Consider the following 18,817-nt stretch of genomic DNA (forward strand, 5'->3'; position numbering starts at 1 on the left):
ATTCCTACTATACAGCGCAAAAGAGAGAAATGGTTTCATCAATCATGCATGCCTGTCTAAGACAGTTAAGTTATGCAGCAGAGTTCTATCATGTTGATGCGTCATTCCGCAGCTGAATACTAACATCAAAGTTCACCAGTGGGGATTTGAAGTGAGAGTTTTCCATGCAGGCATAGACAGAACCTACAGTAGCTGGGATGAGAGGGGAGCCATACAGATGCTATGAATTCAAAAATAGTTTCCACACCAAAACTTGATTTCTACTAATCTCGGGCAGAAAAACTAGGAAATCATGTACATCTCTGCTCGAGGCTCGAGGGCTGTCCCATTTGAAATGGGTAAGTCAATGAGGGCTCAGCAGAGCCCTCTATGCACCGTTTCAATAAGTCAGCATCGATGCAGACTTTGTCTAAGGGAATTGCCCACAGTTCAGGGGAATTCAATCAGTTAAGTATGCAAATTACTATATGAATTGCAATAATAGAATGAATAATAGAATAGAATAGAATTACAATAATTAGAATGTCAACAAACAGTGTGCTTTCTCACCATTCTCAAAGGGAGACGGAATGGAAAATAATATATTTAGTAAAAGTATATTATATTATTATTTAACAATAAGAGGCTTTAAAGAAAATATTGTAAAGAAGGACAGGAAGAATTTTTAAAGTGATGTAAAGTGTCATGAATGAAGGACTCATCTTCAAAGTTCTGTCCCATTCCTTTTATGCCATTTGGAGCCCTTGCAGCCTCTCACCCTCAAGCACTTACCAACCGACGTCACTTAAGTCAGTGAAGGTACAGGTCTTGAGGGCTTAGGGTGGACATTGGAATTGAGCCAGACAGTAAAGGAAAAAGATGATATCAGGAGGATAACCTTGTATCGATTTGCAGTGACCCTAGGCAGTGGCAGGCAACAGGTGGCATGTAGGCCAGAAGTGGCATATCAGCCATAGTATCTGGTCTGGAAATGTATTTTATAAATCATGTATAGTTTTGGACGGACAGTCCCATGCACATTATCTATAATGTCCAAACAGAGAATCAACCCCCACCCAAGAATCTTATTATACTTTTGGGATATGTGGAAATAAAACCCAGCCTTCATAACTCAAGTGGGCCATTAATGGGCCTTCCCCTGTCCTCTTTTATATCTTGAGTTATTTTTATCCATTCTCCACATCTCCCAGTCCCTTTCCCCCTGTGTCTTATGTAAGGAAAAACAAAATAGCATCTCTTCCTCGTGTGACTGAGAAGTTCATGCAGAACGTGATCACACTGTGTCAGCAAGAACAGTCTGTAGAAAATTACATACAGAGGGGTGCTATAGGGCGGCAGTGGCTCAGGAGGTAGAGCGGCTGTCTGGGAGAAGAAAGATATCCTTGAGACATTGAACCCTAACTGCTCCCGATAAGCAGGTTGGTGCCTTGCATGGTAGCCTCCACAGTTGTGTGAATGTGTATCACATAACACGTAACTGTGTGCCAACAACATTGCGTAGTGTGTGAATTGGGAATATCCTGTAGAGAACATTTGAGGGACTGAAAACACTAGAAAAATGCAGTTGAGGCAATCTGGTCCAAGTTCCAGTTCTTAACCATTGATTATGTTCTGGCACACAATCTCATGGTTTAGAAAATAAATGGCCGGAGGCCAAACTTACTTGCGGACCCCTGCTCTAAGAGGGCAGCAAGTGCAAAAATAATGAAAACCACCAGGAAAATGGCTATCACAGCATAACAAAGCCGCAGCACCTCTTTGCTGAAGAGGTCAAGCATGCACTTGGTGTACGGCACACTGGTTGAGAATATGGTGATAGACGACATATGAGATCCGACCATATCACTTTTCCCACATCTCTGTAGACCTAGGATTTTGGGTGTGTGTTCATTTATGCACTTCAACGCTACTATAACATATAGCGTATCTGCATACAGAGTTGTCAATGGAGTGTTCTCTCTTACAGTCTGATTGTGTCCTGCATTGGAATTATCAATCACCTAACGATGTTTTCCCTTACATGCTGATGACTTTCACATATGTCAATATGTAGATGTCACATTTAGCCAGAATTCCAATTATTGAAACACAAGACAGCTGAGCAGTCCTTGTGGCTGAAGCTCCTCTCATCCTATGCCTTATGTTCTTTATTTTCCTGCCTCATACTGTCTTTCATTTCAACCAACACAGAACACAGTGATACAGTAATATATGGGTCTAGTAGGCTAATGAAGAAAACGTTCAAAACAATATAAACACTTCCTTTTATCCATTTACCTGAGCACCAATCAGACAGCCACACATTGATGGTACTACAGTAATTTGGTGATGCCTAATTCATGAAGGTGTATGATTTTAATCACAAATCTAGCTCGTTTCAAAAATATATATATTACAAAGATTGCTGTGTAATATTCACATTGTCATGTGTTCTGATATAATATACAGTGTACTCGTAGTATAGACCTTTTGGCTTAGATATTTAAATAAATACAAATCACAGTTGAAAGCCTTCTCTTAGCAAGGATTAAGTATTAACCTAACCGGGTTCGCTATGCTGGTCGTTCATTTTTATGGGGGGATATGTTTTATCCTTCCATCTGGGCAGGCTGAATTAATTACATGCATTTCCTTTTGGGAAATGTAGACCGGCAGAGAGGTAACAGTGGGGCCCCTGAGAACACTGGGCACCCTTATTTTAATTAATTTATGTGATGTACTGGGCATGTTAAAATAATTACTTTACATGATTTCTGAACATTTTCCAAAGCATACATTTATTCTTAATTTCTTTACATTTTAGAAAAAGGATGCCAATTTAACGTTGAGTTTCACACAAGGTTGTAATGGTACCTGTCAGATATAGGTGTGATAATATCAGTATTTAAAAATTGTATTTGAATAACATTACACTTCACTTGTCCTTTTTCCAACATTTCCAAAGATTTCCACTTATAAATTAAAACATAAGCAGATCTACTAGCTCACAACACATCACGTGAGCTTGTAAATTGGCTCTTTTCACATTTTTCACCAGATTATTCGATTGAGCAGAGATTTGTGGACTGCTATTGTGGGCATCAAGCAGTTTCCAACACTTTTGGAGGAGAAAAGTGCAGTGTTGAAATGTATTTTCTTCCTTCATGCTCTCTCTGCTCTGTTGAGGTCCATTGTTATTCTGTCACCAGATGGTGTGTATTTTGTTGAACATCTGTTAAGCCAGCAAGCGTATTTTAACATTCGTTACATGACAGTTATGCTAAGAAGTGCAGTGATGGAAAGTTCTACAATAGAGCCCACTGACTTTGAAACCCACTTACAGAACTCTTCACTCCCTCTCCTTAGACTACAGATACAGGAACAACTGTCCCCTCAATGTTTTAGGGATGTAACTGCCAGTCAGTGGTGGACAGTAACTAAGTACTGACGTACTATATACATTTACTCTTTTTTTGTATTTGTTTATTTTTTACAGCAATGACAATGCACAACAAAATGTTTTACCTTTGAATAGGCTACTTAAAAAAAATGTACTTTTGAATACTTTTTAAAAGAAACTTTAAGTAACTTTGAGTAACATTTGACTTTGTCCACCACTGCTGTCTGTTCCGAGAGACATCAACGAGTGCTTAATTGGTCTGTACAGCAGGAGCATGAAAAGGCTGTCGATCAAACAAGAGGTTGTCTTTGAGATGTTGGACATATTGTATCTCTCAAGGATGTTAGCACGTACTGGTCAATACAATAACTGCATTTTCCAACAACCACCAACCGCTGGAGGATGCAGAGAAGCACCCCAGCATCTCAAAGCAATAAAATGGAGAGAGAGGAGCCTAGAGAGAAAGACAGTGAGAGCGAGTACAAAAGATTTCACTTTCCAAAGAGAAAAATAAATATATAATTCCTTCACGTCATCTAGTTCAACGCAATTTCAAACTCATCAATATTTTACAGGTGATATCCACCCCCCCACGCATGCTGAGAGTCACGCCAAAATGACTTGTTCATTCCCCTCCTTCCAAGCGAAGCATTAGAGAAAATGAGCCCTATATACCTCGCAGCAATCACATAATGGAGTAATCACGCTCTCATATAATCACTTCCACGGTGAAGTCATCTTCAACCGACTCATTTCGCATGTAGTGTGTTCAATACGAAATCGATTAGCCCCTGCACGAGGACGGACAAGAACGAACCATGTTATTAATGTTGTTAATGTTATCACAACAATGTTATTATTGCGAGAAATGGGATACTATGATTGCGATAATAGCAAGGTGGCAAATGTGATCACATTCCCTAATGAATGCTGCTTGACCATTACACCTGATTTATACTTATATTCATGGTTGCACATTGTGTTGCGCACCCAAAATAGACAATCTACAAACTCACAATGCATTGTTAGCTTGTAGATCTACACATTTCTGCATGCGACTCAGATACACAATTATAAATCAGGCTTTAGTCTTTAACACATTCTTAAGAAACTAGATGCAAGTTCCCTGTGTAGACTCTTCTGAATGAATACCACTGGCTTTACTGCAAGGATCAAAAATATTCAGAGGGAAATTGCTCTGCTAACTTAACAGCTCCTTTGAAACCCATGAGCTAAAAGTTAATGTAATTGGTTGAGCATGATTAGAGACCATGACAGTCATAAAAGGATGGATGCTACCCAGCCATCTCAATCTTTGCCAGGCTCATATATCATATTTACGGCAAGTAGCCAGGCATGGCGAGTGCATGCACCGGAACACCCCAAAGAGAAGTGACTGACACTATACAGGCCAGTCAAAGCATCAAAGACCATTTGATCGAGATGTCAACTCGAGATGCACACAATGTGCATTCAATATGTTTTCACAGCAAAACGCACTAGGAAGCACTGTTTACTCTTTTCCACATCTTGTTTTCCCCTGGCTACATCGAGAAGAGGATATAACTGAGATTTTTCAGTCAATAATGTGAAAATAACAAAGTTACTAAAATAGCGTTTTTTGTCTGTTCTGTTGATAACATGAGAATCACTGTCAATGTAACAGTATTATATAATTACACAAAATATGATACAAATAAGTGCGTCTACCTGACTTAATTCTCCATGGTTCATGTGTATAGGAATACATAGTGCATTAAAGGTCACAGCTCCTTTAAGTCTCCTCCTTTTGCCCCCTGTATAAATGTTCTGCGACACCTCCACCTCTTCCTGTACTTCCGTCTTGGAACGAGGTGGGTGTCTTTGTTGAATTCTCTGTATAACATCGTACTTGCAAATTGATTTATACAGTGTTTGTTTAGCCCTGTTTAGAGAGGAGTTGTTGCACTACTAAGAACTAACGTGGAGACGTGTCTGTTATTATTCTTTGTTACAGTAGGTATGTTACGTTTTATTATTTGTTGTGTTACTGTCGCTCTTGCTTCTGTACTTCCGTCTTGGAACGAGAGAGGAGTTGTTGCACTACTAAGAGTAAGAACTAACGTGGAGACGTGTCTGTTATTATTCTTTGTCAGAATAAAGCGTGGTTTCCAAAGAGAGTTCTGGGTCCGTCTGTCCATTCAACACAACGCAGAGAGACAGATTACACCGGTTACATCAGCACAAGATAAACTGTAATAATTAAAGAACACATGGGCTCCATTATCTCCCATCTGTCACCAATTAAACAACAAAGCTTTGCATTTTCCAACTTTTCAAGGTCGCAAAGGTCAAAGAGAAAAGTGCTACAGCAAGAGACTCAAACACTACAGCAAAATAACTGTGTAGGAGGGTCTAATAGGACAGAGTGGGCATATCTTAATGTGAATCAATTTAAAAGCAACATGTTCAAATTTATAACATAGGCAGAATTTCATTCCAAATAATCATCACCCATCAAGTATAAAATGGTATAAAATATTGTGAATGTTGCCCCCGAAATATTGTACTGAGCAAATGGACTGTTACCACCTTCAATAATAATGATAATAATGGTCTTTATTATCTAGACATCATATATTTTCTTTGTCATGAACACTTGTACAAAACATTAATAATTCTACTCGATTTGCAAGCATTAAGACCCATTTTAACCCTCAATTGCTTCCTTTCTGAAAAATAACGTCATTGTAAAAAAATCTATTTACAATGAGATGCGGACAGGAGCTGGTGCCACTTGGACCCGGACGTAACGTAGCACTACAAAATGACGTCGGACTTAAATACAGAATACACCGTTGTCCAGAAACACCACAAAAGGCTCTGGTCAGGCTCTGCCAGTGGACCTAATGAGCCTAAGTACCCTCACCTGTAGAATTCCCAGTCTCTGCCTCAGCCAATTGATTGCCATGGTAACACCACACCTGTCATTTGATTACTTAGCCAGTCCACTTTTCGCAGTTAGTTTGCACCATAGGTTTGCACTCTTCAGACACAGGCAGACAAGACAGATACAGAGATCTCCTTATGGGACAAAAACAGACGGTTAAAACGGGTGCTAAGTAATTTCTAAACTGTTCATATGGAGGAAGATAATTATAGTGAGTGTGTGTGGTTTACTTTGTTTTAACTTGTGGTGTGTTGTCCGCTCCGGCTGCTCGATTATGGCAAAAATCATAATCACGACTATTATGGTCAATATTGAGATCGCCATTTATAAAGATGATTACTCATTGACTTATTGACCTTGCAGTTATTGACCTTTACAAACATTCAATGTGGATAATTTATCACGTGGCTGTGGCTCCAACATGGATCTCAGAATTTATGTGACCAGCCTGTGAGTGACGTCAGTCGTCAATATGACATATCCATCAGCCCGATTAGAGAGTTTTAGTCGAATTTTAGTCGACTAAATATACAGTTTGTCAACAAAAATATTTTTGTAGGCCTTGATAGCATCATGACATAATGGCAGATTTTACATTTGGTTGCATTCTGAAAATAGCAGACCTACAAGCTCACGTGTTGCAGAGCAACATGTTGTGAGTTTGTAGATCTGCTATTTTCAGAACGCAACACCCGAGCAGAACCAAATAAAACATGACTTTATTTCTACTGGATCTTTTTTTCAAATAAAGTTGTTTTTATTTGTGTTTGAGTTCTCAGAACAGCAAACCAAAGCACATTGTTATACCTCCGGGTACTACAACACAAGTATTTTTGTGTGGGTTGTCTGTGTTGTATCATAATGAATCATGGTAGTACAGGAATCTGAAAGCATTCAGCTGAGTCTCAGTTGGACAGGAAAATAATCAAACTGCAATAAATATACTACAGGCTCACCCAAGGACAAATTCATGAATATTTCCATGTTGTCCGATTTGCAGGGACATTGTGTTCGTTATATTAATACAAATACCTATTTTGTAAAAGTAATTACATGAAATTACATGAAAATACCATTCAATGCCAATTGATTTTGACCATATTCATGTGAACTGAACACTTTCATATAGTGATCTGGCAACACAACCAAAACAGACCACTACTTATTAGCATCTTTTCCTCCGCATAAACTTGATGGGCACCAACCAAATATTATGTGTTCATTCAGATGAGGCTAATTAAATCATGACGCGTTGTGATCCAACAGCTCCTGATTTAAGCATAGAAAACAGAACAAGAGCAAGCCAGGTCAATCATACCAGGGCAAGGAGCCGAGGAAAGTAAGTTCTAAACACAGGTACTGGAACACAGCCGTCTGCTGACATCATCTCCAATAAAGAAGCTCTGAGTAATTGAGCATAGTGGGTTTTTTTCCGTTGAAGTTCCCATGAAACTATATCCATTATTCTGGGTGAGTACTGCCGCTATGAGAGATGTTTCAGCCAGTTTAAATCTCCAGTTAAAAATCACTGTTTGGAAATTAAACCACACGTGCCACTACTATTCCCCTTCCACTTGCGTGCGTGTGCGTGTGTGTGTGTGTGTGTGTGTGTGTGTGTGTGTGTGTGTGTGCGTGCGTGCGTGCGTGCGTGGCAAGAGACCAGCTTTTTGAATAAATATTGCAATTTTAATGCATGTTGTTTATATTCACAATCACATTCATACTGTTTGTTGATACTCAACAGAACCAGGCGAAAAGTCAACTCCATGCATGTGTGCGTGCGTGCGTGCGTACAACGGTACAAGTATATGCTGGTCCTCATGTTTAATAATGTATGTGTATTGTGTGCAGGTGCATGACTGGGTGAATCCTCTTGTGAATCTGCTTGCATGTACGGTACGTATACAAGTACATTTATGCATGTGCACTCCTGTCAGTTGAAATGAATGCTTGCCAAAAGACAAGATGACTGATCTTGACAGTTCATTGAATAAATATCAGGTTTAATGCATGTTATCTGTGTGTGTGTGTGTGTGTGTGCGTGTGTGCGTGCGTGCGTGCGTGGGGCTCGGGATACCAATCAGGTCACTCACCGACACATGTAGGCACAGTGCCGTTCCACTGGGCCAAGGTGTTGGGCACGGCCTCGCACCTGATGGCACTGGAACCATGCAGCGTGTAGCCTGGATTGCATTCAAACACCACCACCGTGCCAATGCTAAAGTCGTTCCCTAGCCGTTTGCCAAACCGAGGCTCAGGTACTGAGTTGCACTGAGAGGCACTAGTCCTGGGCACGGCTGAAGATGGACGAAGTCAGGGGGAGGGAGACAGAGAGAGAGAAATTAACAGGCAGGCAGGCAGGCAGAGAGAAAGGCATAGATATAGGGAGAGGAAGGAGGCAGAGAGAAATGGTTAAGCCCCTCTGAATCTCCTTGCAGGTTATCAGTCAATCCGGTCAGCTGTGGCAGGATAGTCTCCTTCCCTCTGCTCTGCCCTGTTCTGCTCAGCCATCCTCAACCACAGTCAATAGCAGTATAGCAGACCACTGAACAGCCTTTTATGAGCCAAGGCTTTTTCCAAGGGGCGCTAGTCCCTCCTACAGTATATACAGGTTTAATGTTTGTCTTTAGTTCAATGTTCGTTTTGTAAACGCCATTGACAATGAAGGGGAAAATGTACATCATAATGTGCCTCATTACGTCATATTGTCTCTTTATTGTTAATGGCGTTTAATGTTTATGTTGGCACCGTTGGTCATCATTACATCACCTAATCAACATGAGTTAGACTTTAATATATTACCGCCCCTCACTTCACACGGGTGTGATTTTTAAAATATACTGTGTGTGTGTGTGTGTGTGTGTGTGTGTGTACATGATATGTATGCATGCATACATGTATGTGTGTATATACAGTATATATATATAGGCCGTGGAATCGTGTATCTCTGCGCCTTGGCCGGCTGCGGCCGGGCACGGGGCCCCCCGCCCCCAACGCACTGTCAACTGGGATGGACTGCCCCCAGTGCGATATATATACAGTATATATAGATGAGACAAAAAAGGGACTCCTGCACATCCAAAAAGACCCGTGGGAGGTGCAGGCATAGACATCAAAAAGAGTGTGCAGGGACTGCACACTCCAGGGAACAGAGACGTTTCGCGTTTTGCCGTGAGCTTCGTCAGGTGCTATCTGACGAAGCACCTGGCGAAGCTCACGGCGAAACGCGTCATGCTAATAAATAAGTTGATGCAGTAAGTTTTCCGTCTCTGTTCCCTGGAGTGTGCAGTCCCTTCCTTGGAAGGTTTTTTCTCTTTTTGATATATATATATATATATATAAATATATTCAAGAACATTTAAAATAAGTTACCTTGATAAACAAAGTGATATCCTTTGGCTGTTTCTGGTCCTATGGTGGTAAAGTTAAGTGTGATCTTGTTTCCAGAACTCAACGGGAGAGTCTCGCCTAATTGGAGAACACACAAGAGAATTACAATTACTGTAGTTTTGGATATCTATTATTAGTGTAGTTGCTTATAAGCAAATAAACTATTGCTATTGCACTCCAGCACTTCAATGGTTTAAAAACTTGTATATCGTGCAATAACTTTCTATTCTTCCTTTCGGATTGGCCAGCCATTGAAGCAAAACAAGTGATAATATCACAGGAATCAGGATACATTTAGCAATACATTTGATCTACTCAATTATTTTTGTAATCTTTAATACTGTACTGCTATAGCTGGAATGCAAATTATTTAGATTAGAAACTGCCAAGACTTATGTTATACGTAGGGTGTGACAAAAAAATTACACTTGTTTTGCTTCAGTTGTTTTAATTGGCATCTTGGAGGAATTTATTAATTTGCAATCATAACCCATTATGTATCGTTATTATACTCCATTATATCATGATTAGAGGACAGGGGAAAAACATGTCTTGACAGCATAAAGCATTGTTTGGATTTTAGTTTCCCCAGGGAAAATCTATTTATGCATTATATCCAAACGGGGAATGAAACACTGTGATCAGCTCAGATTCATCTGAGCTGAAAAATAAAAACACCGGTCTTCCCGATGAGCTGGTATTCATTTAAGTGAAAGGGCAGAGCGAAAGACGTAGGGATTCAAGTGTTTCAAGTGTAGCATTTTGGTCTTACCTGAGTGTGATCCATATATGGAAGAAAGGAGAGGGGACTCTGTGGAGGGCCCATCGAAGATGTCAACCACATCACTGGTCAGCGTTTGGAACACCACAAACTGACCAAACAGCACTGGGGAAATGGAGAAACAGAGAAATTGTCAAAAGATCAAATTAGGTGCACTATCTAATTTGATATGTTGCCAATGAAGAGTAATATAATTGGCTTTCTGTACGGGGGGAGAATCAAAACATCTGTAAGATCTTTCAGAATTTTGGCACTTCAATAGTCAAAACAGAATAAATCTGCTGTACGTGCACCTTTGGGCAGTAGTACACAGTAGTACACAGACTGATAAAGCTTGTATCAGGCCTATACATATACTGTAGCTATAATCTTCCTCCATTTCAGAAGCATCCTAAACCGTGTTACACAGTCATAAACATCCTTCAGGTGGTTCAACTACTAAAATGTGTTCATTCTGACCATGGCTATTGTCAGCCTTGTTAGGAGCACTACAGTCTGGGAACCCATCGGCAAAAACATGCTGTTTGTTTCCTTTGAATTTGCCTCTGCCTAATAGAATGTGGATAACAGGATGGTGGCCCTTCCGGTGGGGCACTTATGTTTCATTCCACTAATCCCTACATGTTATGAATGCCCCTGTTAAGTTATTATTTGTACAAGTCCATGAGACTGTGATATGGCTTATTCATTTCAGTAGTATTGGCCTCTTGGTTATCTCTGATATTTGATTTATTTACAACAGTAGTCTGTTCATGTTCATCAAATTTTGTGAATAAAAGCCACATTTTCTAACTTTCATTATTAATCATTCCATGTCATGACAATAATTTAGTTAAATGAGGTTTGGCCTTTCCTAGATGCAAATGTAGTCCGTTTTCTCTGTGTTTCCTACATTTTAGTCTACTCATCATGTGTTCGAAAATCACGAACGAAAAAAAATCCAATATAGGACCACCATTATTTGGACTTTTGCCGAGTGGCCCCTGAGCCACTCAGCACCATACATCTCTCCATATCTCTTAAGGCTCCAACTTTTAATTCAATTATTAAGACCATTCATGTAAAATGACAAAGGTTTTGTTTATCACGAGAATAATAATTAAATCTACAAGATTAAGAAACTATGACAATGAACGTAAATTATAAAAATAAAAAAAAGGTCCCACATGAATATTTCCAATTAACTTCTCCTGATTATATCAGGGTATACATGCCCTTGAATGTAATCTGATCTTTATGCTACCAAATGAACGGACATGACCGATTGCATCACCGGGTCTGTAGTGTGTGTGCGTGTGTGCGTGTGTGTGTGTGTGTGCGCGTGTGTGCGTGCGCTCTTTTGAAGCAGATTCCAGCGTCGATCTCACCCTCTGAGTGCACAGGCATTGTATAGGTATAGGAGCTAAACATTCCTCCTCTCCCTTATTGCTATCTCGCTCGCTCTGTATGTCCCTTCATCTCAGTATTCTCTCCACTCTCACCTGATGAAGATGTATGCATGGCACAGAGAGGATATTAGTATGAGATAGTACCACTACTCCCCATGCTGACAAGTGGGCTTAATCTGTGAAAAATATCCTTGCTTAACAGCGGAACTCTACAGTAGGCACTTCTTCATTAAACATTACAGAGTAATGTTTCATGAAGTGTTCTTTATCCACTATCTATATAGTAGCAAACGTGACCAAATTCGTCTAGAATAGATGATGGTAAAGCAATCTTGAAGTTGTATCTTATTATTATGTTATTACATGTCACACATAATAACATGGAGTGGTTTGTGTTCTATTACGGGTCCATACATTAGGCCTACATGCATTCTCAAAGTTGAATTAGCACAGAGGATTTTGTGGTTTACCATTGTCACCGTCAGATTTATACAAATAATTCCGTTTTCTTTCAAGCTAGAACATGGAAAACACATCCTGGTTGGGTTCAGTATCAGGAGCACGATGAAAAAAAAGAAAAGCTAAAAAATAAATAAATATTCAACTCCAACTGGTGAACAGCAACTTAGGGGAACTCGTAATAGGGCATGCTGTGAAGAGTGGACACCATTCGGCAGTCGGCACACTCCTAATGGACCTGAAAACAGGTTTTGCCTGCAGCCACTGCATTCGCTACAGGCACCTTGAGGCAAAATACACAGGAGGCCCATTTGAAGAGGTGTTTAAGACATTGGTAACACAAACACAAAATGGCAACATATGTTTGTCCTGCTGGCTATGAATTATGTAAGAGCTACCTGTCATCCTCACTCTGTGGCAGTTTAGAATCTACCTGGTTAATATATTCCCAATATACCAGCTATGGAACTTTCAAAGGTAGGTAGAATATGAAAGGCACAGAGGAAAAAAAGGAGAAATGGAGAGAGTGGAATGGGAATGTAACAAGTTTCATAATAAAGGTGACTCACTACTTGTTCAGTGTGACATGAAATAGATCGAACACCAACAGCAGTCAAAGGGAAATGACAGCCAGGAAACTTTGACAAAACAAAACCAACAGTGTGTGTGTGTGTGTGTGTGTGTGTGTGTGTGTGTGTTTGTGTGTGTGTGTGTGTGTGTGTGGACAACTCATGCACACAAAGGCAAGCAGGTTGATCTATTCACAGCTTTTCTCTGTTTCTGTTGATAATATGGTAGCTGCATATGGCAAATTCAATGCCTGAATATGAGATGCTTCTCCCCCAAGGGAGGGCTCACTGCTTAGTATACCAACTAAGCAGGGACTCTGTTATGTAGAATAGGTTGTACTTCATAGCAAACACACACACACACACACACACACACACACACACACACACACACACACACACACACACACACACACACACACACACAGGAGAGTGGCTCATTTCTCTCTCTAATCCAAAACTATCCGAGCATGACTCCAATCTGCTCCTCTGTTGTAATCACGTCCAGCTATTAAGTCAATAAATCATCGTAAACTTGTAACCTAATTTATGCAAGACTATGATGAATCTTTTGTCCTCTGGCAGTAGAAGTGGTAGAATAATGCTACATACTTTCGAATGACAGAGGGTGTCACATGTTGTGTCTGTATTTATGCATACTATATACATATACTTTATACTGTATGCTTCACCTTGAATTCTGCCAGAGGGATCTGGCCTCACCAATCTAATTTCCATGTTTGCTTTGTGCATGTGATCATGATATTATTGCTTATCCCATAGCTCAATGGGAATTGAAAATGCGAAGGCAAACAATTACTGGTTGATCATAATCACATATGATGGCAATCTCATTTTCTTTTCATCTGAAACCATAGATATGTTTTGAAGAATGCAATGAGACTTGTGGTGGCTTCTGTGGTCTCGGGTGGTTTCTGATATTGAATGGATTCAGGGAACTGTTTTAATGCAATCACATAAGATTCCATAGCCCACAAAAGTACTCGTTCGACAAATGTACATATAGTCATAATGATCGATTAACTAAGCATTATGTTATACTTTAGCTATTGAAAAATAGCAGATCTACAAGCTCACTTGTAGGTCTGCTATTTTTGAAAAAATCGTAAAAAGCTTTTACAATTTTCTTTCTGATTGGCTTTTTGTTGCTGGAGGGGGCCCATTTTGCACAAAATGCCACAAATTATGAACGCAATTATGAACGCAGGCCGACGAATATATCCCACCCTTTTCACATTGGCCTTATAGCCTCACCAACAGGTGGATATTTGCAAGACATATTTTTGGATCAAAATCCCTCAAATCATCCAATTGCCATCAAATAAGCAATGGCACCCTTTTCACATTGGCCTATTATAGGCCACAATAACCTGACGGCCTGGTGGAGACCTGTGCCCCGAGGGGCACTTTTTCTAATTAGTGTATGTTTTCAGCCATGATTATTATTATTTTAGATGTATAATAATACATTTTAAATATTCATCATCGCCATGGCTTTACTGACAGTGTCCCTCTTCCTGTCATAAACAAGGACATATGCTGCCAAACACGCGTTGTGATGATAACAAGACCCAATAATGCTGGCATCACCACACCAAATGGCTCTTTAAGTGGCTGTGTCTACAGCAAGTGTTTTGTGAGGTGTCAGTGTCTTTCCTGTCATACTTTTATGTGGTAAATAGATGCTAGGAATGCTCCTCTTCCCAGCGTGGTGTCTGACATTTCAGCGTTCTTGAAGGCTAGCATTTTGTTCTTTTGGCAGAGTGCCCTGGGCACCTTGAGTAGTAAATAGTTCAAATTTTGAGAGCTCATACAAGTGGTATACCGCTCATTGATTTAATTTTACAACCAAAGAATGACTAAGTAATAGACAGCAAGCCTCTGTGTGCTTTGAAAAAGCTCTGCACGTTTCTTTTTTATTCAATCCATTCAACCATGCATGGAAAAAGAATATAGATAAATCTGTGGACACATATGACAGGCAATTCCTGTTGTCAAAATATGACCCCCCATTAAAAAAAACACTTTGTTTGAAATAAACACATGCCCTTTTGATGTAAATCAAAAGGGGGGGTAACTACCTGTCAGTGGGGAGTGCTGGCTGGGATGAGGAGTAGGACTAAGGCCCTATACTGTACGTCTCTCTGGGGGGACTCTCTGTGGACTCTCTCCACAGCAGAGACATAATATTATGTACATGTGTGTTTGGGTGTAATCCAGAAAAATATTTACATATTTACTAAATATGATCATCTGTGAATTGTTTTAGAAGAGCAAAGTTCCAAATAAGCTAACAAAGAAAAGGAAAAAGAACATCAATATACTTGATTATTTTATAACTTTGGAATAAGCTTTTTCTTTCATTTAAAAAAGCCTGTAGGAGTAGTAATACATATTATTCCACCCTCTGATCTTATCAAACTTCCTAGGTCGATAAGATCGTCTTAATAAGAAACCTACTGGTGATTATTGGTTGATAACATTCAAAGTGGGTGGTGGGCAGGTACTTTACAACTCCGCCACCCGAGGGTGCAGATTAATCATTTCTAATACATGTCATTGCTTACTCAGCTACCTTGATGTGTACTAAAATAATACTGATCTAATGTATTTCAAATCCATGGTTGAAGAAATTACACAGGTTGTTATTCTATTGTAGATTGTAGGCAAAAACCACACAGACAAATATTTGAGATTTACAGAGGTTTGAGTGTTGGACAATGAATTCCCATTTCTACCATGAGCCTAAGTATTATAGGTAATGTAGCTTAAGGCAAAATATGCACACAAAGGTCCATCTAGAAAGGTGTTAAACCAAGCCTCTCATAACAAAAGAAGTGGCTAAAGGTATGAATAAATTGCAACACATGTTTGTCCTTCTGGCTATGAATTATGTAAGAGCGACCTGTCAACCCTGCTTTGTGGCAGCACAGACCTTCAGCGTACACAACACTCATTTACAGACCAGGGGGATCGTGTGACAGCAAAGTCACATATATTTTTAATGATCTGTTATCACGGTGAAATTGCATCAGGCTGTACAGTACCTTGGCAAAAGGCACATACAGTTCACTAGGCCTATATGCTGGGGAGAAACACTCCCCAGGATATAAGAGGGAAGAAGGAAGGGAAGTGGGTATTGTAAAGACTGAGAAGACTAGAGGAGAAAGCTGAAAGATAGAGGAGAGGATACAAGAAATCTGATTGCTAATAGTTAATATTAAAAACATTTACCTGAATTAATATTTTAGCAGCAATACAATATATAAATATCCACCAACTCTATTCATACTTCAGTCAAATCTCTTTCTTTCTTTCTTTCTTTCTCTCTCTCTCTCTCTCTCTCTCTAGACATAGACAGGGATATGTCTGATGGACTGGGTGCATTTATGTTTACCATTCACTCAAATCAGACCAATCTTTATAAAGACACTTTGGAAATACCTCTGCATCCCTGTGATGAAAACTCATTCCGTGCCAGTAAGGGTCCAGAGCAGAGTTCATGGATCTTATTAGGTTGCCAGCATTGGCTGTAGCGCCGTGAAGCACTCAGGCAGACAGGCAGGAGAATGGCTATTGCGTGGGATGCAGGAAGTCATGCACCAGTGTGGCCTGAGGCACAATCTTACTCTCCACTGAACATCATCACTGACAAGCCAACAATCAGCCCCCGGGGTCAGCTTTTTCATAATCACTCTCAGCGGCACCCTGTCTCGTCCTTGCTCCTGTTCTTGCACTCCGTATACCGCTGCACTCTGACTCATTATCTCTCTAACTCCAACTTATTCTTTCTCTGAGCTTCAAACTGAGAACTATCCGCACGCACGCACACGCACGCAAACGCACGCACGCGCACGCACGCACGCACGCACGCACGCACGCACTCAAAATATGAGGACGAAATTTGAGGGCGGAATGCGCCCACCGATATTGCATGCTGTGATTGGCTGGAAGGTGTGTTTCTGCACATTCTGCACTGTGATTGGCTGAGCATCGCATCGATGAGAGAGGGAGCCGAGAGAGAGGTAGGATTGGGATTGTCATCCCGAACGGGTATGGACTAGTAAATTGTAACTAAAATGATATTCCCTTTTAAGGGAAATGATTACATAATGCTGTGAAGCTATAAAAAGCTCAGGTAACTATATTCCATATAACTGCATGCAGACTTCATTATAAGTATTGGCCCCACTTGCATACACACTAATGTTGCATACAATATGTGTTATAAACTGAGTTTCACTATTGCATATACAACTTCCTGTTCAGTGAACTCAGCTCCCAGACTGTCACGTCTCCCCTGTTATTGCCCCAACAGGTTTTCAGTCTGACAAAAAGTCACAAAGCGGCTGCCTCGATCATTATTATGTTAAGAAGAGCAGTAACACCCTCTTTAAGCTTCACTATCACTGACATCTTGAGCTATATTCCATTCTGATCTCGATCTGCCAGGCCAACACTTTGCCACTCTTATCATATCAATTGCTCACAATAAAACAACTTCTTGTCATGGCATTTAAAACCACACTGGTGGTTAGAATAGAATATCCAATCCTTCCCTTTCAAGATTACAAATATCTGATGCTAATGTCATTGTTTTAGATATAGTTTTTTTCCCACCCAATGATGAATCGTAATATGTCATTAATATCATGCTCTACCAAACCCAACCATACCATTGTTACCAATGCCATTGCCCTCCAAATTCCTCTCCGATATACAGTTATTCATTATTAGTTTCTGTCAGTAATAAGCTTTTGCATTGAGCCCGACATGTGCACCAGGTGTATAATCTCAAGGAAACTCCTCAATGAAATTACCTACCTGGGTTGGACCTTAGAGGACAACCTCTAGTGAAACAAGCAGGAACACACTGAGGACACTAGCTGGAGCACTCATTTAATGTCATTTCGACATTTCAAATAACTTTTTTGAGGTATTTAAAAGGTCTAAAAAGTCCCCTTCCATCAATAAGCTTTACGATGTTGAAGAAACAGAGTTGACACTGCGTGAAAAGAGGGGTTACGTTTAGTTCCCTGTCATATACTGTACACCATTGTACACCATATACGTATTCCATGGTTTGATGAACTACAATGGCATTTCTGCCCTGTGTTGGGGTGTGTGATGGGGATGGATTGCTGTCCTGTGCCGAGTGTTGGGGTGTGCGACGGGGATGTTCAATTTCAAAGGTTTCTCGCAGTAGTGGTGGAACAATTACAAAAATGTTTTACTTAATAAAAAGTATCAATACTGCAGTTTTCAAATGTATATCTTTTGAAAATAGTAGATCTGCAAATGGAAGAAATGTACAGTATATAGGGCTGAAGTGGTTAATGAATGTATGTTTTGAAATAATAATCAAAATCTACAAAGTAACTAGCAACTAAAGTTTTCAAATAGGCCTAAATAAAGTCAAAGTAAAAATATAGAAATTGGAAATACTCCAGTAAACAAATACTAAGTACAATTTCATTAAGAAAATGTCATTAAGTAAATGTACTTAATTGCATTGCACCACTGGCGGTAGGATGTCTTGGCCAGCCCAATGCAGAGAAAGTGAGGTTGTTCATGAGCTTGGTGAATAGTTATTTTTACGGAATGCCACTTGAGATACTTTGGTGACAAGCCATCAGCACAACGCATACCTATTTCAACCGACTTTGCTAAATTAGACTAGAACGCCATGAGTTTGGAGAAAATAAGGTCAGAGCTTCAGTTCTCTTCTATATATTACTTCTCTATGTAAGGCAGAGGGAGAGAGAGAGGATGATGGAATTACATCCTAAAGCAAATTGCCCTTTAAAATAAAATCATTCCATGGCCGCACTGCCATTTTCCTCTCATTCAGAGTCCTCTTCTTATTGAATTTGGTTTGGGGGGAAATTTTGCCCTCGACTA

At 39.9% G+C, this 18,817-nt stretch overlaps 2 protein-coding genes across 3 annotated transcripts in view; both read right to left on the reverse strand.

Moving 5' to 3' along the window:
* The window catches only part of cmc1 (C-x(9)-C motif containing 1), a 307,618-nt gene that overhangs the window by 288,334 nt on the left and 467 nt on the right, over positions 1 to 18,817 (reverse strand). The window lies entirely within an intron of this gene.
* LOC308318953 (CUB and sushi domain-containing protein 3-like) overlaps positions 1 to 18,817 on the reverse strand; it is a gene marked incomplete at its 5' end in the record, with an annotated part of 301,597 nt that overhangs the window by 136,903 nt on the left and 145,877 nt on the right. Inside the window, 3 exons of the mRNA XM_080768691.1 lie at positions 8,402 to 8,605; positions 9,681 to 9,776; positions 10,471 to 10,584. Coding sequence (XP_080624817.1) covers positions 8,402 to 8,605; positions 9,681 to 9,776; positions 10,471 to 10,584 — 414 coding nt within the window. The remainder of the gene's footprint in view (positions 1 to 8,401; positions 8,606 to 9,680; positions 9,777 to 10,470; positions 10,585 to 18,817) is intronic.

Source organism: Protomyctophum bolini (genome assembly GCF_963924005.1).
Source record: "Protomyctophum bolini genome assembly, chromosome: 7".
In the NCBI taxonomy this organism is placed as follows: Eukaryota; Metazoa; Chordata; class Actinopteri; order Myctophiformes; family Myctophidae; genus Protomyctophum; species Protomyctophum bolini.